This window comes from Sminthopsis crassicaudata, chromosome 2, assembly GCF_048593235.1.
Source record: "Sminthopsis crassicaudata isolate SCR6 chromosome 2, ASM4859323v1, whole genome shotgun sequence".
Taxonomy (NCBI): domain Eukaryota; kingdom Metazoa; phylum Chordata; class Mammalia; order Dasyuromorphia; family Dasyuridae; genus Sminthopsis; species Sminthopsis crassicaudata.
The window spans coordinates 310,338,162-310,356,127 of NC_133618.1; the positions used below are offsets into that span (position 1 = coordinate 310,338,162).

The following is a 17,966-nucleotide window of genomic DNA, read 5'->3' on the forward strand; positions in this document are numbered from 1 at the left end:
ATCATGGGTGTGCACATGTACATCCTGGAATATCTATTGTATGAGAGAAGGGAATATCTCTTTGATTAATTCTTGAATCTAATCAAGTTCCTAGTTACTTGAGTATAAACATTCAGGAAATGTTAGATCTTATTTATCTAAATCTCATCTGTTCTACCTACACCATGAGTAGGTCCTCCACCATGAATCCTTCTCAGACTACTCAAGCTGTATTCTTTTAGAGCACAGGTTTTTAGCCTCTGCACTTCTTTGTCGTCTTCTTACACAGTCCTTATTGCTTTTTCTCTTTTATTTTCTTTATCATTGTTCTTTCTGTTGCAATTTTAGGACTAAGTAGAGTGTGAAAGAACTAGGTTCTTCTAAGACTTTTCAAATCTGTTTTAGCCACATGAGAAGACAGGACTTATTGGAAAAGACTCTGATGTTGGGAAAAGATTGAAGACTGAAGGGAAAGGAAATGGCAGAGAATGAAATGTTTTTCTTTTACATCTCTGGAAACAGAGCTGGTCTTTTGTTTCTCAAAAACTATAATGCTCATGGTCATTGCTGTACTTTTGTTCTACCCTCTCTTCTTTCTTCTAAATCTACTATTTAGATTTTAAATTTCTCAAGGACAGACTATATTTCATATTTCTTTTATATCCTCACTGTCTTTATACCATATTCATCAAATATAAGTGTTTACTTTCCCAGTTATTAAACTAGATATCCCCTTTGACCCACTGAAGCTACTCAGTCTCTACCCCAAAAAGATTAAGCAGAAAAGTACCCATGGAAACAAAATTATTTATAGCAGTTCTTTTTTTTTTTTTTTTTTTTTGGCCTTCCAATTATTTTATTTATTTTTTTTTTAATAGTTTTTATTTACCACATATATGCATGGGTAATTTTACAACATTGACAATTGCCAAACCTTCTGTTCTAATTTTTCCCCTCCTTCCCCAGCCCCCAGATGGTAGGTTGACCAATACATGTTAAATATGTTAAAGTATAAATTAAATACAATATATGTATACATGTCCAGGAAGTTGTTTTGCCATACAAAAAGAATTGGACTTTGAAATAGTTGTACAATTAGCCTGTAAAGGAAATCCAAAATGTAGGTGGACAAAATTAGAGGGATTGGGAATTCTATGTAGTGGTTCATAGTCATTTCCCAGAGTTCTTTTGTTGGGTGTAGCTGGTTCAGTTCATTACTGCTCTGTTGGAACTGATTTGGTTCATCTCATTGTTGAAAATGGCCACATCCATCAGAATTGATCGTCATATGGTATTGTTGTTGAAGTGTATAATGATCTCCTGGTCCTGTTCATTTCACTCAGCATCAGTTCATGTAAGTCTCTCCAAGCCTTTCTGAAATCATCCTGTTGGTCCTTTCTTATACCACAATTTATTCAGCCATTCTCCAATTGATTATAGCTATTCTGTGGATAGTGTCAAAGAATTGGAAACTAAGATAGAGGATCTATCAGAAAATCATTTGGAAATGGCTGGACACATTTTGGCATATAAAGGAAATGGAGTATTCTTAAGTTGTAGGAAATGAAAGGAGGAATTGTTTCAAAAAAAAATCTAAGATTTATGCAAAGTGATACAGAATGAAAAGAACAGAGCCAGGAGAAAAATTTATAGTAACAGCATTGCATAAAGGAAAAAACATTAAAGGACTTAACTTTTTACAATAATCAACCAACCATGATTCTAGAGGTTAATGATGAAGCATGCTACACACCTCCTGACATATAGATGATGGAGTGAAGGTATAAAATTTGATAAATTTTTTGGCTGTGACTAATAAAAATGATTTGTTTTGCTTGAATATACATCTTTGTTACAAAGGTTTTGTTGTGTTATTTTGGGGGATAGGGAAAATAGGAAAGAGAAAACAGAATTTTGCTCATTAAAAAAATATTTTAAAAATTAATATCAAATTTGAGTTCATTCAATTTGGAAATTTGACAAATTCATGTAATTTGTCCTCATCTAAGACTTCATACCTTTTTATTTACAAAGCATAGCCATGGGTAATTTTTTCATCATTGACACTTGCAAAACCTTCTGTTCTAAAATTTCCTCTCCTCCCCCCTACTATCTCCCCTAGATGGCAGGTAGTCCAATACATGTTAAATATGTTAAAATATATGTTAAATTCAATATATGTATACATATTTATACAGTTATCTTGGCTGCATAAGAAAAATCAGATCTAGAAAGAAAAAAAAATCCTGAGAAGGAAAACAAAAAATGCAAGCAAACAATAACAGAAAGAGTGATAATGCTATGTTGTGGTCCACTCAGTTCCCACAGTCCTCTCTCTGGGTGTAGATGACTCTCTTCATCACTGAACAATTGGGACTGATTTGAATCATCTCATTGTTGAAGAGAGCTATGTCCATCAGAATTGATCATTGTATGGTCTTATTACTGTGTATAATGATCTCCTGGTCCTGCTCATTTAACTTAGTATCAATTCATGTAAGTCTCTCCAAGCCTCTCTGTATTCATCCTGCTGGTCATTTCTTACAGAACAATTATATTCCATAACATTCATATACCACAATTTATTCAGTCATTCTCTAACTGATGGGCATCCATTCAGTTTCCTGTTTCTTGCCACTACAAAGAGGGCTGCCACAAACATTTTGCACATACAGGTCCCTTTCCCTTCTTTAAAATCTCTTTGGGATATAAGCCTAGTAGTAACGCAGCTGGATCAAACAGTATACACAGTTTGATAACTTTCTGAGAATAATTCCAGACTACTCTCCAGAATGGTTGGATCCATTCACAATTCCACCAACAATGTATCAGTGTCTCAGTTTTCCCACATCCCCTCCAACATTCGTCATTATCTTAGCCAATCTGACAGGTGTGTAGTGGTATCTCCGAGTTGTCTTAATTTGCATTTCTCTGAAGAATAGTGATTTGGAACACTCATGAAAGAGTATGACTAGAAATAGTTTCAGTTTCTTCATCTGAAAGTTGTCTGTTCATATCCTTTGACCATTTGTCAGTTGGAGAATGGCTTGATTTCTTATAAATTTGAGTTAATTCTCTATGTATATTAGAAATGAGGCCTTTATGAGAACCTTTGGATGTAAAGATCATTTTCCCAGTTTATTGCTTCCCTTCTAATCTTGTCTGCATTGAGTTTTGTTTGTACAAAAACTTTTTAATTCAATATAATTAAAATTATCTATTTTGTGATCAATAATGATCTCTAGTTCTTCTTTGGTCACAAATTCCTTCCTCCAACACAGGTCTGAGAGGTATGTTCTTCTAATTGATTTATATAATGTCATTCTTTATGTCTATATTATGAACCCATTTTGACCTTATCTTGGTATACAGTGTTAGATGTAGGTCAATGCCTCATTTCTGCCATACTAGTTTTCAGTTTTCCCAGCAGTTTTTGTAAGACTTAGATTTCCTGGTTTAAATTTTCTACAGAAAGTTGCCTAATTCTTAGCAAAGACAATTACAAGTTTTTAAAAAAATGAATCTCTGTTAGTTGTTGATTCTCATCTCAGGCAAATGTAAGTAAGCATCTTGAGGGCAGGAACTGGCTTTTTATCTTTTTATCCCTAGCTTATCTAGTACAGTATCTGGTCTATAATAGGTAATTAATAATTGCTCTATTATCTTTGGCAATAAAATCCCAAAAGGTGTCATGAAGAATCATACTGAAAACTACTGACAAAAACAAACTATTAATTTAGAATATTGGGGGAGCAGTGTCAGGGGAGAAGGGGAGAGGATATAAACATGGAATCTAGCACTGATCCAGAGCTTAGCACACAGTGCTTGGCAAATGTTGTTCAATGTTCAGATGTGTTCATCTCTTTGTTTCTCCATGGACCATAGTGCACCAAGTCCTTCTGTTTTCTACTATCTTCTGAAGCCTATTCAAGCTCATGTTCATTGTTTCATGACACTATCCATTTCATTCTCCATCTCTTTCCCTTTTGCCTTCAGTCATTTCCCAACATCAAGGTCTTTTTCATTGAATGCTGTCTTCCTATGTGGCAAAAGTATTTAAGCTTCGTTTTCAGTATTTGACCCTCCAGTGAATCGCCTGAATTTCTTTTCTTTTAAGTCAACATTTCTGCTCTTCTCTTTTATCTTCATCAAGAAGCTTCTTCACTTTCTGCCATCAGAGAGTAGTATCATCTATGTATCTGAGGTTATTGATATTTCTCTTAGCAGTCTTAATTCTGGCTTTTGATTTATCTAGCCTGGCATTTCACATGATGTACCCTACATGTAACTTTATTTTAAATAAATATAGTGACAATATATAGATTTATTGTACTCCTTTTCCAGTCACTTGTTCCATGTTCAGTTATAATTGCTATTTCTTTACTTGTATACAAGACAGGTAAGATGACCTGGTATTCCCATCTCTTAAAGACTTGCCACATTTTGTTATGCTCCATACAATCAGAGCCTTTAGTCAGTGAAACAGAAACAAATGTTTTTCTAGAACTTCTTTGCTTTCTCCATAATCCAGTGAATACTGACAGTTTGGTCTCTGGTTCTTCTACCTCTTCAAAAACCTGCCTAGAACTATGCTCAGGATTATCAAACTGTGAGTACTCTTTGACCCAGCAGTGTTTCTACTGGGCTTGTATCCCAAAGATATCTTAAAGGAGGGAAAGGGACCCACAATGTGCAAAAATGTTTGTGGATGCCCATCAGTTGGAAAATGGCTGAATAAATTATGGTATATGAATGTTATGGAATATTATTGTCCAATAAGAAACAATCAGCAAGATGATTTCAGAGAGGCCTGGAGAAACTTACAGAAACTGATGCTAAGTGAAATGAGCAGAACCAGGAGATCATTGTACCTGGCAATGTATTCAGGCCACTTTCAATAATCTTGTGATGATGAGAGCCATCTACACTCAGAAAAAGTACTACAGAAACTTAGTGTGGATCACAACATAGCATTTTCATTTCTTTTGTTGTTTGCTTGAATTTTGCTTTCTCATATTTTTCTTTTTTGAGCTGATTTTTCTTGTGCAACAAGATAATTGTACAAATATATGTTCCTATATTGGATTTAATTGTATTTTTACTGTTTGACATATATTGGATTACTTGCCATTTAGGGGATGGAGTAGAGGAAAGGGAGAGGGAAATTGGAACACAAGATTTTGCAAGGGTAGTGGTGAAAAATTATCCTTGCATATGTTTTGAAAATAAAAAGCTCCAATTAAAAAAAAAAACAGGCCATTCTTATGGTGGTTCTTGGCTCACATGTTGCTAAAGCACAGCTTGCAGAATCTTGAGCATAACCTTGCTGGTTTAAGAAATACAGAGAATTGTTCATTAATTTAATCATTTTTTGAAATTGCCTTTTTTTTTTTTTTTTTTCCCCAAGCATTGGGACATAAAATGATCTTTCCCAGTACAGTTTTCAAAAATTTGCTGGTATATTAAATACAGCACTTTGATAGCATCATCTTTTGGGATTTTAAATAGGTTACCTGGAATTGCAACACTTCCACTAGTTTTATGGTTAGTATGAAGGGAATTATGATTTTCATATTAATCAATTTGATATGTGTAATGAATATACTAATAATAATTTAGATTTTTTGAGAACTACCATTTTCCCAGTATTTGACTTGTAAGTCAATCTCACAATGCAGATTAAATAATCAGTCAGTTCTTGTAAATACTCTCTTGTGTACATTAATTAAGGCAAATCAGAGATTGCAGAATCTGTTCCTAATTAATTATTAAACACACCATTGTGGTTATGGGTGATGTTAAGATCTTTCTTGCGTATTTCTTCTGTATATTCTTGCCAACTCTTAACTTTTCTACTTCTATTAAATGCTTACCATCTTTGTCTTTTTCTATATTGGAAACTTCTATCCATGTTCTTCAGCACTTGCTGCCAGATCTAATTTCTAAAATCTATTCATCACTTCCACTTTATAAAGACTACTATTTGGGTGATATCTATATGGTCTTTTTTTTCTCTCCTACTTTCTTCAAGTGAAGTCTAAATTTTGTGATCAGAAATTAATGATTAGAACAACAGTCAGTTCCAGGTCTTTAATAACTGTATAAGATCTTCTCTACCTTTTGTTGTAAAGTACATAATCAATCTGATTTTGATATTGATCGCCTGGTGCTATCCATATATAGTTAGTTGCCTTTTAGTTGAAAAAGAATGTTTGCTATGAACTGCAAATTATCTTGACAAAACATTTTGTACTCCAAGGCCAAATTTGCCTTTTATTCCAGTCATCTTTTGATTTCCTGCCTTAGCATTCCAATCTATGATGAATGTAACATCTTTTCGTTTATTTATTTGTTTGTTTGTTTGTTTGTTTGCTCATTTATTTATTTTGGCGTTGTTTCTAAATAATGTTGTAAGTCTTCATAAAACTGATCAACTTTGGCTTCTTTGGTACCAATGATCAGATTATAAATATTCTGTCATCTGTCTGATAATGGTAGTGCTTTTCTCATCCTTTTATTGACTATGAGAGCTACTCCATTTCTTCTAAGAGACTCTTGCACGGCTCCTTTCCCCCCAATATATAAGCTTACACCCCCTAATGATGGCATGAGTATACCCTTAGATTTGACTAGAAAAAAATACAGTTGTAGAAAAAAGTACTTTTCTGTTTTACAGAAACCTCCTGTGGTTTAAAAGGGAATGTCAGAAAGCAAATCAATTACAGTAAAGCTTTAATTGTTGTCTAAGTTTCAGTTATCCAAGCTACATTGTTCAGGGCAAAGAAGGACATGGTAAACCAGATAATTTATTCTTTACACCACATGCTATATTTTGCAAAGTTTTTTGTTGGAGATAGGTATGATTAATTCATAACTTCCCTTTTAGCAAAACTGAAACGGAAATGCTGTATAACCAAGTTTTCATTTACCCACAGTGCTTTTAGTTACATTTGGATAACTGTAACTATTCATCTGTGTTTTATCTTTAATTGAGGTTCCTGCACCGGCAAGAGCCAGTTTCAGCTGCTTCACTGGTAATACTATTTAACACTAAATAATTATCTATGGGCACTGAGTTCATTCCAGATCAAAGGAGCTATACAGTACTGCTGCTGCAACTTGATTTAATAAACATTTTTGTCACCAATTTTTTTTTTTTTTTTTTTTTTTTTTTTTAGAAATAAAGATGTGAACAAAAAGAAACCTCGAAGTTTACTAGAAAAACTACGTTGGGTGACCCTGGGCTACCATTACAACTGGGATAATAAGGTATTCCCTGCCTCTCCCACCAAAAAATTATTTTTTTTATAATTTTGATCTTTTCTAATTTCATCCTTCTCTGGTTTAAGTGATTGAATCTCCTCAGTAGACCTTATTATCAAACTTTATGTAGATCTTTTTCATTTATTTCCTCTTAATATCTCTCTTAAAGTTCTCCAAGAAGTGAATGATATATCAGAAGAAAGATGTTTTCCTTTACTTATATCTTATCTTTAGAGTTTTCTCTGTTACAAGTCTGTGATATAAATTTTGCTTCTCTACTTTTTTAAGAGCAGCGTTTTAACGAATAGTTAAGTGCCTTTTATATGCAATGCAATTTTTAAAAAAACATTTCTTATCCTCAGGGAAATTATAATCTAATAGGAAAAATAAAACATATACACAGATAATAGTGATATGAAACAGAATATAATACTATAACATTTAACATATATTAGACTGCCTGCCATTTAGGGGAGAGGATGGAGAGAAGGAAGGGAAAAGTCAGAACAGAAGTGAGTGCAAGGGATAATGTTGTAAAAAATTACCCATGCATAGCTACACCCAGAGAAGAAACACTGGGAAGTGAATGTAAATTGTTAGCACTAATACCTGTCTGCCCAGGTTACATGTACCTTCAGAATCTAATGCTTATTGTGCAACAAGAAAATGGTATTTACACACATGTATTGTATCTAGGTTATATTGTAACACATGTAAAATGTATGGGGGGAGGGAGCAGAGGGAGGGGGGGATAATTTGGAAAAATGAATACAAGGGATAATATTATAAAAAATATATATAATAAAAAAATTTTTTAAAAATTACCCATGCATATGTTCTGTCAATAAAAAGTTATAATTAAAAAAAAAAGAGAGAGAGAGAGTCTAGAGAGCCAACTAAATTAATGTAAACAATTAACAACTAAAGTTGGAAGTTATAAAATAAGCCTACATTAATCATCCAAAAAAAAAAAAAAACAGAATATAATAAGAATTTTAAATGTTCTAGATAGGGCAGCTAGGTAGCGAAGTGGATAGAGCACCAGCCCTGAATTCAGGAGGACCTGAGTTCAAATTTGATCTCAGACACTTAACACTTCCTAGCTGTGTGACGCTGGGCAAGTCACTTAACCCCAGCCTTTAAAAAAAAAAAAAAAAATGTTCTAGATAAAGTGGTATAAGAATTCTGAAGTAGGAAAGATCATTTTCAGTGGGAAGATCAGGGGAAAACTTTATGAAGGAATTAGCATTTGAGCATGGTCTTGAAAAAAGAGGATTCCTAATAGATCTGGGGGAAATACATTCATGGATGGGAATAGCTAAATGAATTCATGGAGGTCAAAGGAGAAGCCAAGATTAAGAGTGGAAAATAGCTGGTAGTCCAGTTCAGCAGGAATATAGAGTATATGAAAGGGGGAATAAAGTTTAGTATAACTAGAAAGGTTGATTGAAGTTGTGTTGTGAAGTAAAATTCAAATGTGGTACCAAGGTGTTTGTGTTTGATTTTGTAGGGAGGAATCAATGAAAGTTGTTCAGCAAAAGATTGATATAGTCAGACCTTTAGATCTTTTGGCAGTTATGTAAGGGATATGTTAGAGAAGAGCACACTAAAAGAGAAACCAGTGATGAATCTACTACAATGGTACTGGTAAGAGGTGATAGGGATTTGAGTGAAGATGGTATCAATGTGTTTGAAGAGGAGGGAACACATGTAAGCAAAATTATAATTGATAGGACTTGGCAAATGATTTAGATGTGGGAGCAAGGGAGAGGAGAGTGAAATGCAACTGAGATATCAAGTAATGATAGTATCACCACAGATATAGAAAACTTAGGAGGCAGGATAGGTTTAAGTGGGAAATTATAAGTTCAGTTTTAAATATGTTGTTTGTAGTACTAGTAGAATATCCAAAAAGAAATTCCAGTAATTGGAAATATGACGCAAGGAAGAAATCTGAGCTGTATGTATAGATTTGGGGTTATATGGATAGTTGGACCCATACAAGACTGAAAGGAATAGAATATAGAAAAAGAACAGAATCTTTGAAGCCATCTTTGTTTAAGAATTTAGAAAAGAAGAGAAACCACTAAAAGGAATGATCAGAAATTGAGAAAAACAGGAGGAGACAAGAAAGAAATCACCATAGACAAATTGCTCTTAGTAAAATAAGAGACAGGATCATCTATGAGGGATATTGCATTAAAATTAGGTATTGTTGTAAGGGAGTGAAATTTGAACAGTAATTGTTGGGTTGCCATCATTGTTATTTAGTATTTATTGAACATTTGTGATTTGTATTTGTATTAATGAATATACCACCTACCAAGAGGTTGTGCAGTTAAAGGTTGTCCCTATTATTATCCACATCCCAGTGATGTTGAACCCTTATCCCTTGATGTCAATCTTTAGATTTATTTGTCTCTTCTACTATAAGTCTTTGAAACTCTTACTCTATAATTAATAAATTACTATCATTTTAAACCATTTCTTCCCTTAATTCCATCCGTTGGCACTCATTACGACTTGACACTCCAGAGATATATCCTGAGACATTCTTTTTTCAGGATGTCTCTGATTAGATTTGGGGTCTCTGACTAGACTCACACCTCTTGACCCAGTGGTCCCCATAATTTAGAATGATTTCTTTTGAATACTTCTGAATTAGAAAAAGTTTTAATACTTCCTGCTTCTTATTGCAACTTCTATAATCAATCACCATCAGTAAGCAATCTCTCTTTTGAGGATCACACAATCTTAATTTATCACATAGTCCACATCCTGGTTACCGTTATATCCAGTCCCTAAGACATTTTCCCTCCTGTCTCAAGGAGTTCACTGCTTCATTCATAGCCTCCTCTATGCCCAATTCTTGCTCTGAATCTTAGGGACTTCCAGCATACATGTTGATGTGCCCTCAGATACTTCACATTTAATTAATTTACTCATAATTTATTCCTCCACTCCATTTCAGCTACATACAAGAATGATCTTACCCTTGATCTTCCCATCATCCACAAGGGTTCCATATCTTATTAAAAACTCTGAAATTCTTTTATCCAATCATAATCTTTTAATCTCTCCTATACTTTACTCCTAAACCCATTCTTCCTAACTATAACTTTTAAGTTCATCTATTCCCTATTACTTTCCTAGCATTACTTCTGCTTTGGCAATTTTGACCCCTCCATGAACACAATTATTTATTCTTGAATTGTTTATATCACCAGTCACACCTTGCCAGACCCTAACTCTTTTGATTCCACTCATGTTACTGGATAGACCAGAAAGAAGTCATATTTATAACTGAGTCCACTTATGAATTCATGTTATCTCACTGCAATTTGGCAAGGCAGTCCTTCCACTCATCCTTAATTAATTTTCTATTCTATTGTACTCAGCAAAGTAGCTGTAACAAATCCCTCATTTTCTACTCAAGCTTCCCATGCCCACTGCTGTAACCCAGCTTCTCAATTTGGGATCTTATTCCATATATCACCAAAAAATTGAGAATAATATTGATTTTTATCCTTCTCATAAAATTCCTCTAATATAATTTTGTGCTGTTTCCTTCACACCAGTCTCTGATGAAGAAGCAGCCTTTCTCCTTGCTTCTACTATCATTTCTAACTTTCAGTCTCTTCCTATTTACTGACTTCTTTCTTCCCATCTGCTTGCAAATTTGTCCAAATATTCCCATTTTTTAAAAAAAAGTCACTCGCAAGATCCTCTTCTAACACTGCCATCTAACCTAGTACAGGTCCTTATCACTTCACAGTTGGACTGTTATAAGAGCTTAGTGATGGACCTGCCTACCTCAGCTCTCTTCCTCACTGCAGACCATCCTCCATTCAGCTACCAAAATAATTTTTCTAAAGTCAGGTCCAACCATATTACCTCCCTGCTCAATGAATTCCATTGGCTCCCTATTGTCTCTAGGAGCAAGTATTATAGAATGCTCTTGTTTGACATTCAAAGCCCTTCATAACTTCATTGCATCCAAAAGAGAATTATGTTTCTCTCTTTTTTATGCAAAACATTTCCATATTAGCCATGTTGCACAAGAAAACAAACAAAAAACAATTAAAAAGTTTTTTAAAATGCTTCCATCTACATTCAGAATTTATCTGTTTCCTCTTTCAGGAGGTAGATGGCATTTTTCAGGATAGATCTTTTGGAATTGTCTTGGATTGTTGTCTTGATTAGAGTAACCAAGTTGTTTTTTTCCCCCCCAATAGAGTAGCCAAGTCTTTCACAGTATTCCCATCAACAGTTACATACAACTTGTTCAATCAATCCTCTTAATGGGAATCTCCTCAATTGCTAGTTTTTTGAGGGGGTTTTTATGTCTCAAAAAGAGCTGCTGTAAATATTTTTGTACATATAGATTCTTTTTCCTTTTCTTTGATCTCTTTGTTATACAGACCCAGTAATGGTATTACTGGTCAAAGAGTATAGTTTTATAGCCCTTTGGGGTTGAACTACTTTCTGAATACTGCTCTGTCAGCAGTGCATTAGTGTCTTGATTTTTCCTTATCCCTCCAGCATTTGTCATCTTCCTTTTCTGTGATGTTAGATACTCTGATAGGTGTGAATCTAAAAGTTTTAATTTGCATTTCTCTAATCAAAAGTGATTTAGAACATTTTTTTCATCTGCCTATTTGGTAGCTTTGATTTCTTCTGAAGATTGCCTGTTCATATCCTTTGGCCATTTATCAACTGGAGAATGGCTCTGATTTTTACAAATTTGACTTGGTTCCACCTATATTTGAGATATAAGGTCTTTATCAGAGAAACTTGTAAAAAAATGTTCCCAATTTTCCATTTTCCTTCTAATTTTAACTGCATTAGTTTTATATGTGTCAAAGTTGTTTTTTAATTCCATTTAATTTTATATCCTGTGATGTTCTCTATTTCTTGTTTGGTCATAAACTCTTCCCTTAACCATAGATCCATAGATAAGTACATTTTCCCATACTCCCCTAATTTACTTATGATATCACCCTTTATGTCTAAATTATTTATCCATTTTTGACCTTACTTTGGTAATCTTTCCCTCTTAACCCACTCCCCTTCTGTACTTCCTTCTTACTCTTAAAGATACTATTATCCTCTCAGACACCCAGGATCCCTAATGTCATATTCACCTTCCTTATACGCTCACCACATATCCATTCTTTTGTCATACTGACCATTATAACATCTCTTGGCTGTGTCCTTTTCTCTGTACTCAAAAAACCTCTAGCCTAGTGCCGGTCTGCATCACCACCTATCTGGATGGACTAGTGCGGTAGCCTTTTAATTGTTTCTGTAAACTTAGGTCTCTCCCAACTCCATACCATTCTCCACACAGTAGAGCAAGGTTTTTTTTTCTAAAGCTTAATTTTAGGAATGACCACATGACCTTCTACTCAAGAAAATCTTGTTCATTCAAAATATTCCTTGGGCCTGTTTCATTAAGAATGTGATAAGAAAGGATGTATTTGTCACTGCTGGTAAATTTCCAGGTTAGCAAGTAAAAAGTTTTCTAGATACTGCTTTCTTCTCACATACGGACTTATATTTAAGAAAATTTTGTCCTTTGTATATATTTGAAAAAATTCTGTCTTATGTCCTATGAATGCCCCACTTTGTATTTACTGCCAAATAGGAGATATTCTTAAAACAGACTAAAAGAAGATTGTAGAGGATAGCTCTAGACTTTCTCCCTTCTCTACCAGCCAGTGTTTCTGTGAGGCTCTTTAGTCTCAGATTATTTTAGTAAAATCCAGATTCCTACTCCACATTTATCAAATGCTCTGTATCAAATGCTAATTATCATTTAGAAAATACCAACCAGACAACCCTGCTTTACCAGGATTTTAACTATTTTAGAAGATAATACATTTCATTTTTGGAGAAAGAACCTAGTAATTTTCTTTTTAGTTAAAGATCAAGCTAATCTCTTCTTCAAAGTTCTAGAAATTTTCATTCATTAGGACATAAGAAGAGGAGTTGTCAAGAGACTAAAGGGAGTGGACAGAGGGGAATGAAAAGAATAATCTAGTGCAGTGGTGGAAGTTCAGATTGGGTGAGAAGGACCAACTTGATAAAAGTCTCTAGGAAGCATCTGTGCTATTGAGGAGCTTATTAAGGGGTAAAAACCTACATCTCTTTGTGACATCATGTAATCCAAGCTCTTTTAAAAAGGGTTTTAAAAAAAAAAAAGGCTCTTAAAAAGAGGAAAAGCTGATTATACTTAGGCAAGAATCTTTCTTCAGTACTGTTGTGAGTAAGGAGAAAAGTCTCAAATCAGAGACTTATGAATAACAATTTCAATCCCATTCATTATTTCTGCTGGGTAAAAAGGGCAGAGTCTATTTTAATGGAAAGAATGTTGGGTGTGAAGTCAAAGTCCTGTCTCTACTACTTATTATTGACTATTCATCTTATCCTAGCCCCAGCTTATTTATCTATGTATACACATATGTGTGTATTTTCAAACTTACAAGATGTTAAGGATCAAATAAGCTAACTTTAGAATACAACATAAATATTAGTCATTTCTAGAGCATGGGTCTTTTTTGTTTTTGCTTTTTGCTGTGTCATTTGGGGTTAAGTGACTTGCCCAGGGTCACACAGCTAGGAAGTGTTAAGTGTCTAAGACCAGATTTGAACTCTGGTCCTCCTGACTCCAGGGCTGGTGCTCATCTAGGTCATGTTTCACAAATGGTAGAACCTTTTAGAAAAACATCTTCTTGAGCTACTGGCAAGATTCAAAGAAAAAATATAAAAATGTGTTGAAGTAATTTTACCTGCTTTAAGAAACATGTTCCATCAGTTTGCTTTTGACCTAAATAAATATTTGGGCCAAAGCTTTTACTTTGTCTAACCTGTCAGCAGCTTGGTAATAGACACCTGGGGATTAGGAAAGATCTGAGGTAAAAATGGACTTCCTAATTATATTTGGAGTTGGTTAGGAAATAATGGTGAACAGGAAGAAGTTTCTGGACAAGAAAGCAATCTCTCTCTCTCTCTCTTTTTTTTTTTTTTTTTTTTTTTGCTGAGGCAGTTGGGATTAAGTGCCCAGGGTCACACAGCTAGGGCTAGGAAGTGTTAAGTGTCTGAGGTCAGATTTGAACTCAGGTCCTCCTGACTTCAGGGCTGGTGCTCTATCCACTGCACCATCTAGCTGCCCTGACAGCAATCTTTTAGGAGGCTATAGATATATTTCACCTTTAGTCTTATTGCTGCAGAGCAAACTATGAGGTTAAAGTTTTCATCAAAACTATAGCATCAGTAGATTCCAGATTTTTCAAGTCCCATAGGTCTTATGAAAAGAAAGGACATGATGGGGACTTAGTTTTTTAAGGGAAAAAGATATAAGGGATTTATTGTTGGTGCTACAATGGTGGCTTGCTTAGTGGTTTCAATTCAGCTAGTTTTGGGGAAGAAAATACTTAAAGGTATCTCCTCTTATAATAATAATCCAGTAATCAAAATGCAAAATAGATTTTGATCTATGGCTAAAAAGCTTGGTGCCTAGTCAACTATATCACTACAATTACACAGCTTTTTTCACAGGCCAAGAAACCAAAAACTAACAAACTGTGATGTTTGAACTATCTTTGGTATATACCCAAAGAACAATCCACATCAAATTATAAGCACATTAGCCAGGGAGTGACATGTAAGAATATTAATACTGGCATAGATTGTTTTACAGTGCTAATTGATAAAATGTAACAACTATTTTTTTTTTTTGTAAATTTTTTTATCTTTTTCTCCTTCCTTTTATTTCTACCAAAGACATATTCAGCTGATCACTACACACCCTTCCCTTCAGACCTGGCTTACCTCTCAAAACAAGTGGCTGCTGCATGTGGATTTCAGGACTTCCAAGCTGAGGCTGGAATCCTCAATTACTATCGATTAGACTCTACACTGGGAATCCATGTGGACAGATCAGAACTAGATCACACCAAGCCTCTCCTGTCCTTTAGGTAATCAATCTGAAGAAGGTGATTTGTGATTATCCTTTTTATCTAAAGCTCAGTTAAACTAAGCATTAGGATTATTGAATGGTTTTTACTGTTTAACTCCATAATGATCTTTTCTGTCAAGACCTCTAGAGTTCTAGGCATAAGTAAAATGAGTTTCTCATAGGCTTTGTTGCAGAGATGACCCCTATACAGTTAGTAAGCTGTCTTTAAGTTTCATTAGGATTGATTCTTGTTATTGAGCTATAGTGCCAGGGTTCTATGGTAGTAGAATGGTGTAAAACAGAGCTTTCCAACCTCTAAAGGTAAGCTGAATGAAAAGTAACAGGCCTCTATCCTACTATTCCTAAAAATTAAGTTTCAATTTGTATAAAGTAGTCATTTTTCACTTACTATAACATGTCAAGAATATTCGATTTTATTGGTGTGGCTACTGATAGAGTAGCTGCAGAGCAACCAACTGATGGACTTATGTATCCTTTCTGTGAAATGGTCATCACTCGGGGCAGCTAGGTGGCTCAGTGGATAGAGCACCAGCCTTAAATTCAGGAGGACCCCAGTTCAAATCTGGTCTCAGACACTTAACACTTCCTAGCTGTGTGACCCTGGGCAAGTCACTTAACCCCAGCCCCAGGGGGAAAAAAAAAAGAAATGGTCATCACTCTGTAGCCAACCTTTCTGAACTTAAATAGGCTATTTCTCAGGTAAACAAAGATTTATTCAGGTTTTTCATTATGTATAAGTGCTAGAACAGAACTTAAAATATAATTGCTTGAACTTTAAACTTCATTAATTATTCCTAAAATTAAAAAATAATAAAATATTTGAATGATCTTTATTAAAATAATTAAATATCAATAAAAATATACCAACAAGTAACATAATTTGGTTACTTTTAAATTTATAATTTAGAAATTTATTAATGCGTTGATTTTTATTGTGATGTTGATGGATTTTGGTCCATCTATCCTAGGGACTATCAAAGATGCTGCCTTAGACCAGCTCATGGCCCATACTTTATACCAACTTTTGGCCATATCTAATAAGAGACTTTAAGTCGATAGGGCAGGAAGTTGACACAGTTTATGGAGTAATTAGAGTAGAGAAGTTCAAAATTAATGATCCAAATTAAGGTAAATTGCAATAGCATAACTAATTAGGAATGGCTTTGCTACCAATAGTTAGAACTCATTATTGTTTTTCCTGTGCTGTTTTATAGCTTTGGACAGTCTGCCATCTTTCTTCTGGGTGGCCTCAAAAGAGATGAAGTCCCCACAGCCATGTTTATGCATAGTGGAGACATCATGGTGATGTCAGGATTCAGCCGTCTCCTGAACCATGCTGTCCCACGAGTCCTCCCAAATTTTGATGGAACAAGCCTGCCTCATTGCCTAGAGGTACCACTCCCAGATGCCTTACCTGCAGGTTCAATTGCAGAACCCTGTTCTGTGGAAGACTGGCAGGTGTGTGCTAAGTATCTGCAAACAGCTCGGGTTAACATGACTGTGCGACAAGTGCTAGCCACTGGTCAAGACTGGGAGGACAAAGAAATTAAGACCATGAGTGAGAGTTCTTGTCACCTTGATGATAAAAATAATGAAGCAAAACGGCCCAGGATGAACCCGAACAGTTGAGGTTTGGGAAATCCAGACACTTAGGCAGGCCCTATAATCAGCAATGGCAGTTTGACTATCATGAGCTTCATCTGGAGAAGTGGTGTGAATCTTTCACTAGACAAAATAATAGGCCAGCTCATCACTGATTGCACAAGGACTGTGAAAACCTTTCAGAAAAAATAGATGCTGGTTTATCAATTTTTTGAAAAGCTCACTTGACATGATACAAACTCCTTACAGACTCATAAGCTTAAACTCAGCCTAACTTTGTACAGTTGTCCATGGAGATAGAAAGCATTCAAAACCAGACTTCCTTTCATGGCTGGTCCTCTACCATTATTTCTGATGATGATAGCACAAATAAATGATAACACAGATAAACTTTCATGTCTGTGGGATTTTTAGATGCTATTGGTTTAAATGAACATTAATTGTTGGAGAGAGATTCACCTTTTCTGTCTGGGAACCACTGAGAAAAATTTGACCCTGTACCATCTTTCATCCCATCTTTTTACCTCTTTTGATTATGCCTTGATTTTCCCTTCCATATCTATATTGCTGTTCTGGCTTTTCAAAGGAAAATAGTACACACACCAACAGTGTTTTTTATCCAAAAAAAAATAAATTAATCAGTAACTATCTTTCTTGCCCATGAAACAAATATATTTAATCCAAGAAAAGGAAGCAGCAGGTTTTTTAAAAACACATTTTCTTCAGGACTTCTGACTCTTTTCTATCAGCCTTTTAAATACAATTTTAATTGTTGAAATGAAATTCCAAGTCCTAGAGGTGTTTTGTCACTTTTCTCCACGAATAAACTGAGTTTTAAATTAAAGATCGCTATCTGTCTTAAAGAGTTTGTAAGTCTGGGATTTTTTTTTCTATTTAGCTATTTTCTATGTTCATGCTGCTAGAGCCCTCTTGATTGCTTCCTTGTAACACCTCCCTGCTTTATTACTAGTGCATTGAGTTTTCTTTGTGATGCTGTCAATGGGAGGGAATATCACTTGTTATCCTGCAGTGATTGAATTCATGTCTATTAGGAGACAGCTTGGGAAATGCTTGAGACACTGGGCTTTAATCTTTTACTCCTACTGATGCAATTTATTATGACCTCAATCAAGTAATTTCA

General features: G+C 34.7%; 1 protein-coding gene across 2 annotated transcripts in view; it reads left to right on the plus strand.

Annotated features, from left to right (window-relative positions):
- ALKBH1 (alkB homolog 1, histone H2A dioxygenase) overlaps nt 1-17,683 on the plus strand; it is a 38,015-nt gene extending 20,332 nt beyond the window's left edge. For both annotated transcript variants that reach the window (XM_074289884.1, XM_074289883.1), the window contains exons 4-6: nt 7,158-7,248; nt 15,028-15,221; nt 16,438-17,683. In XM_074289884.1, coding sequence (XP_074145985.1) covers nt 7,158-7,248; nt 15,028-15,221; nt 16,438-16,852 — 700 coding nt within the window. In that variant the 3' untranslated portion in view covers nt 16,853-17,683. The remainder of the gene's footprint in view (nt 1-7,157; nt 7,249-15,027; nt 15,222-16,437) is intronic.
- Nucleotides 17,684-17,966: the final 283 nt, after the last annotated feature.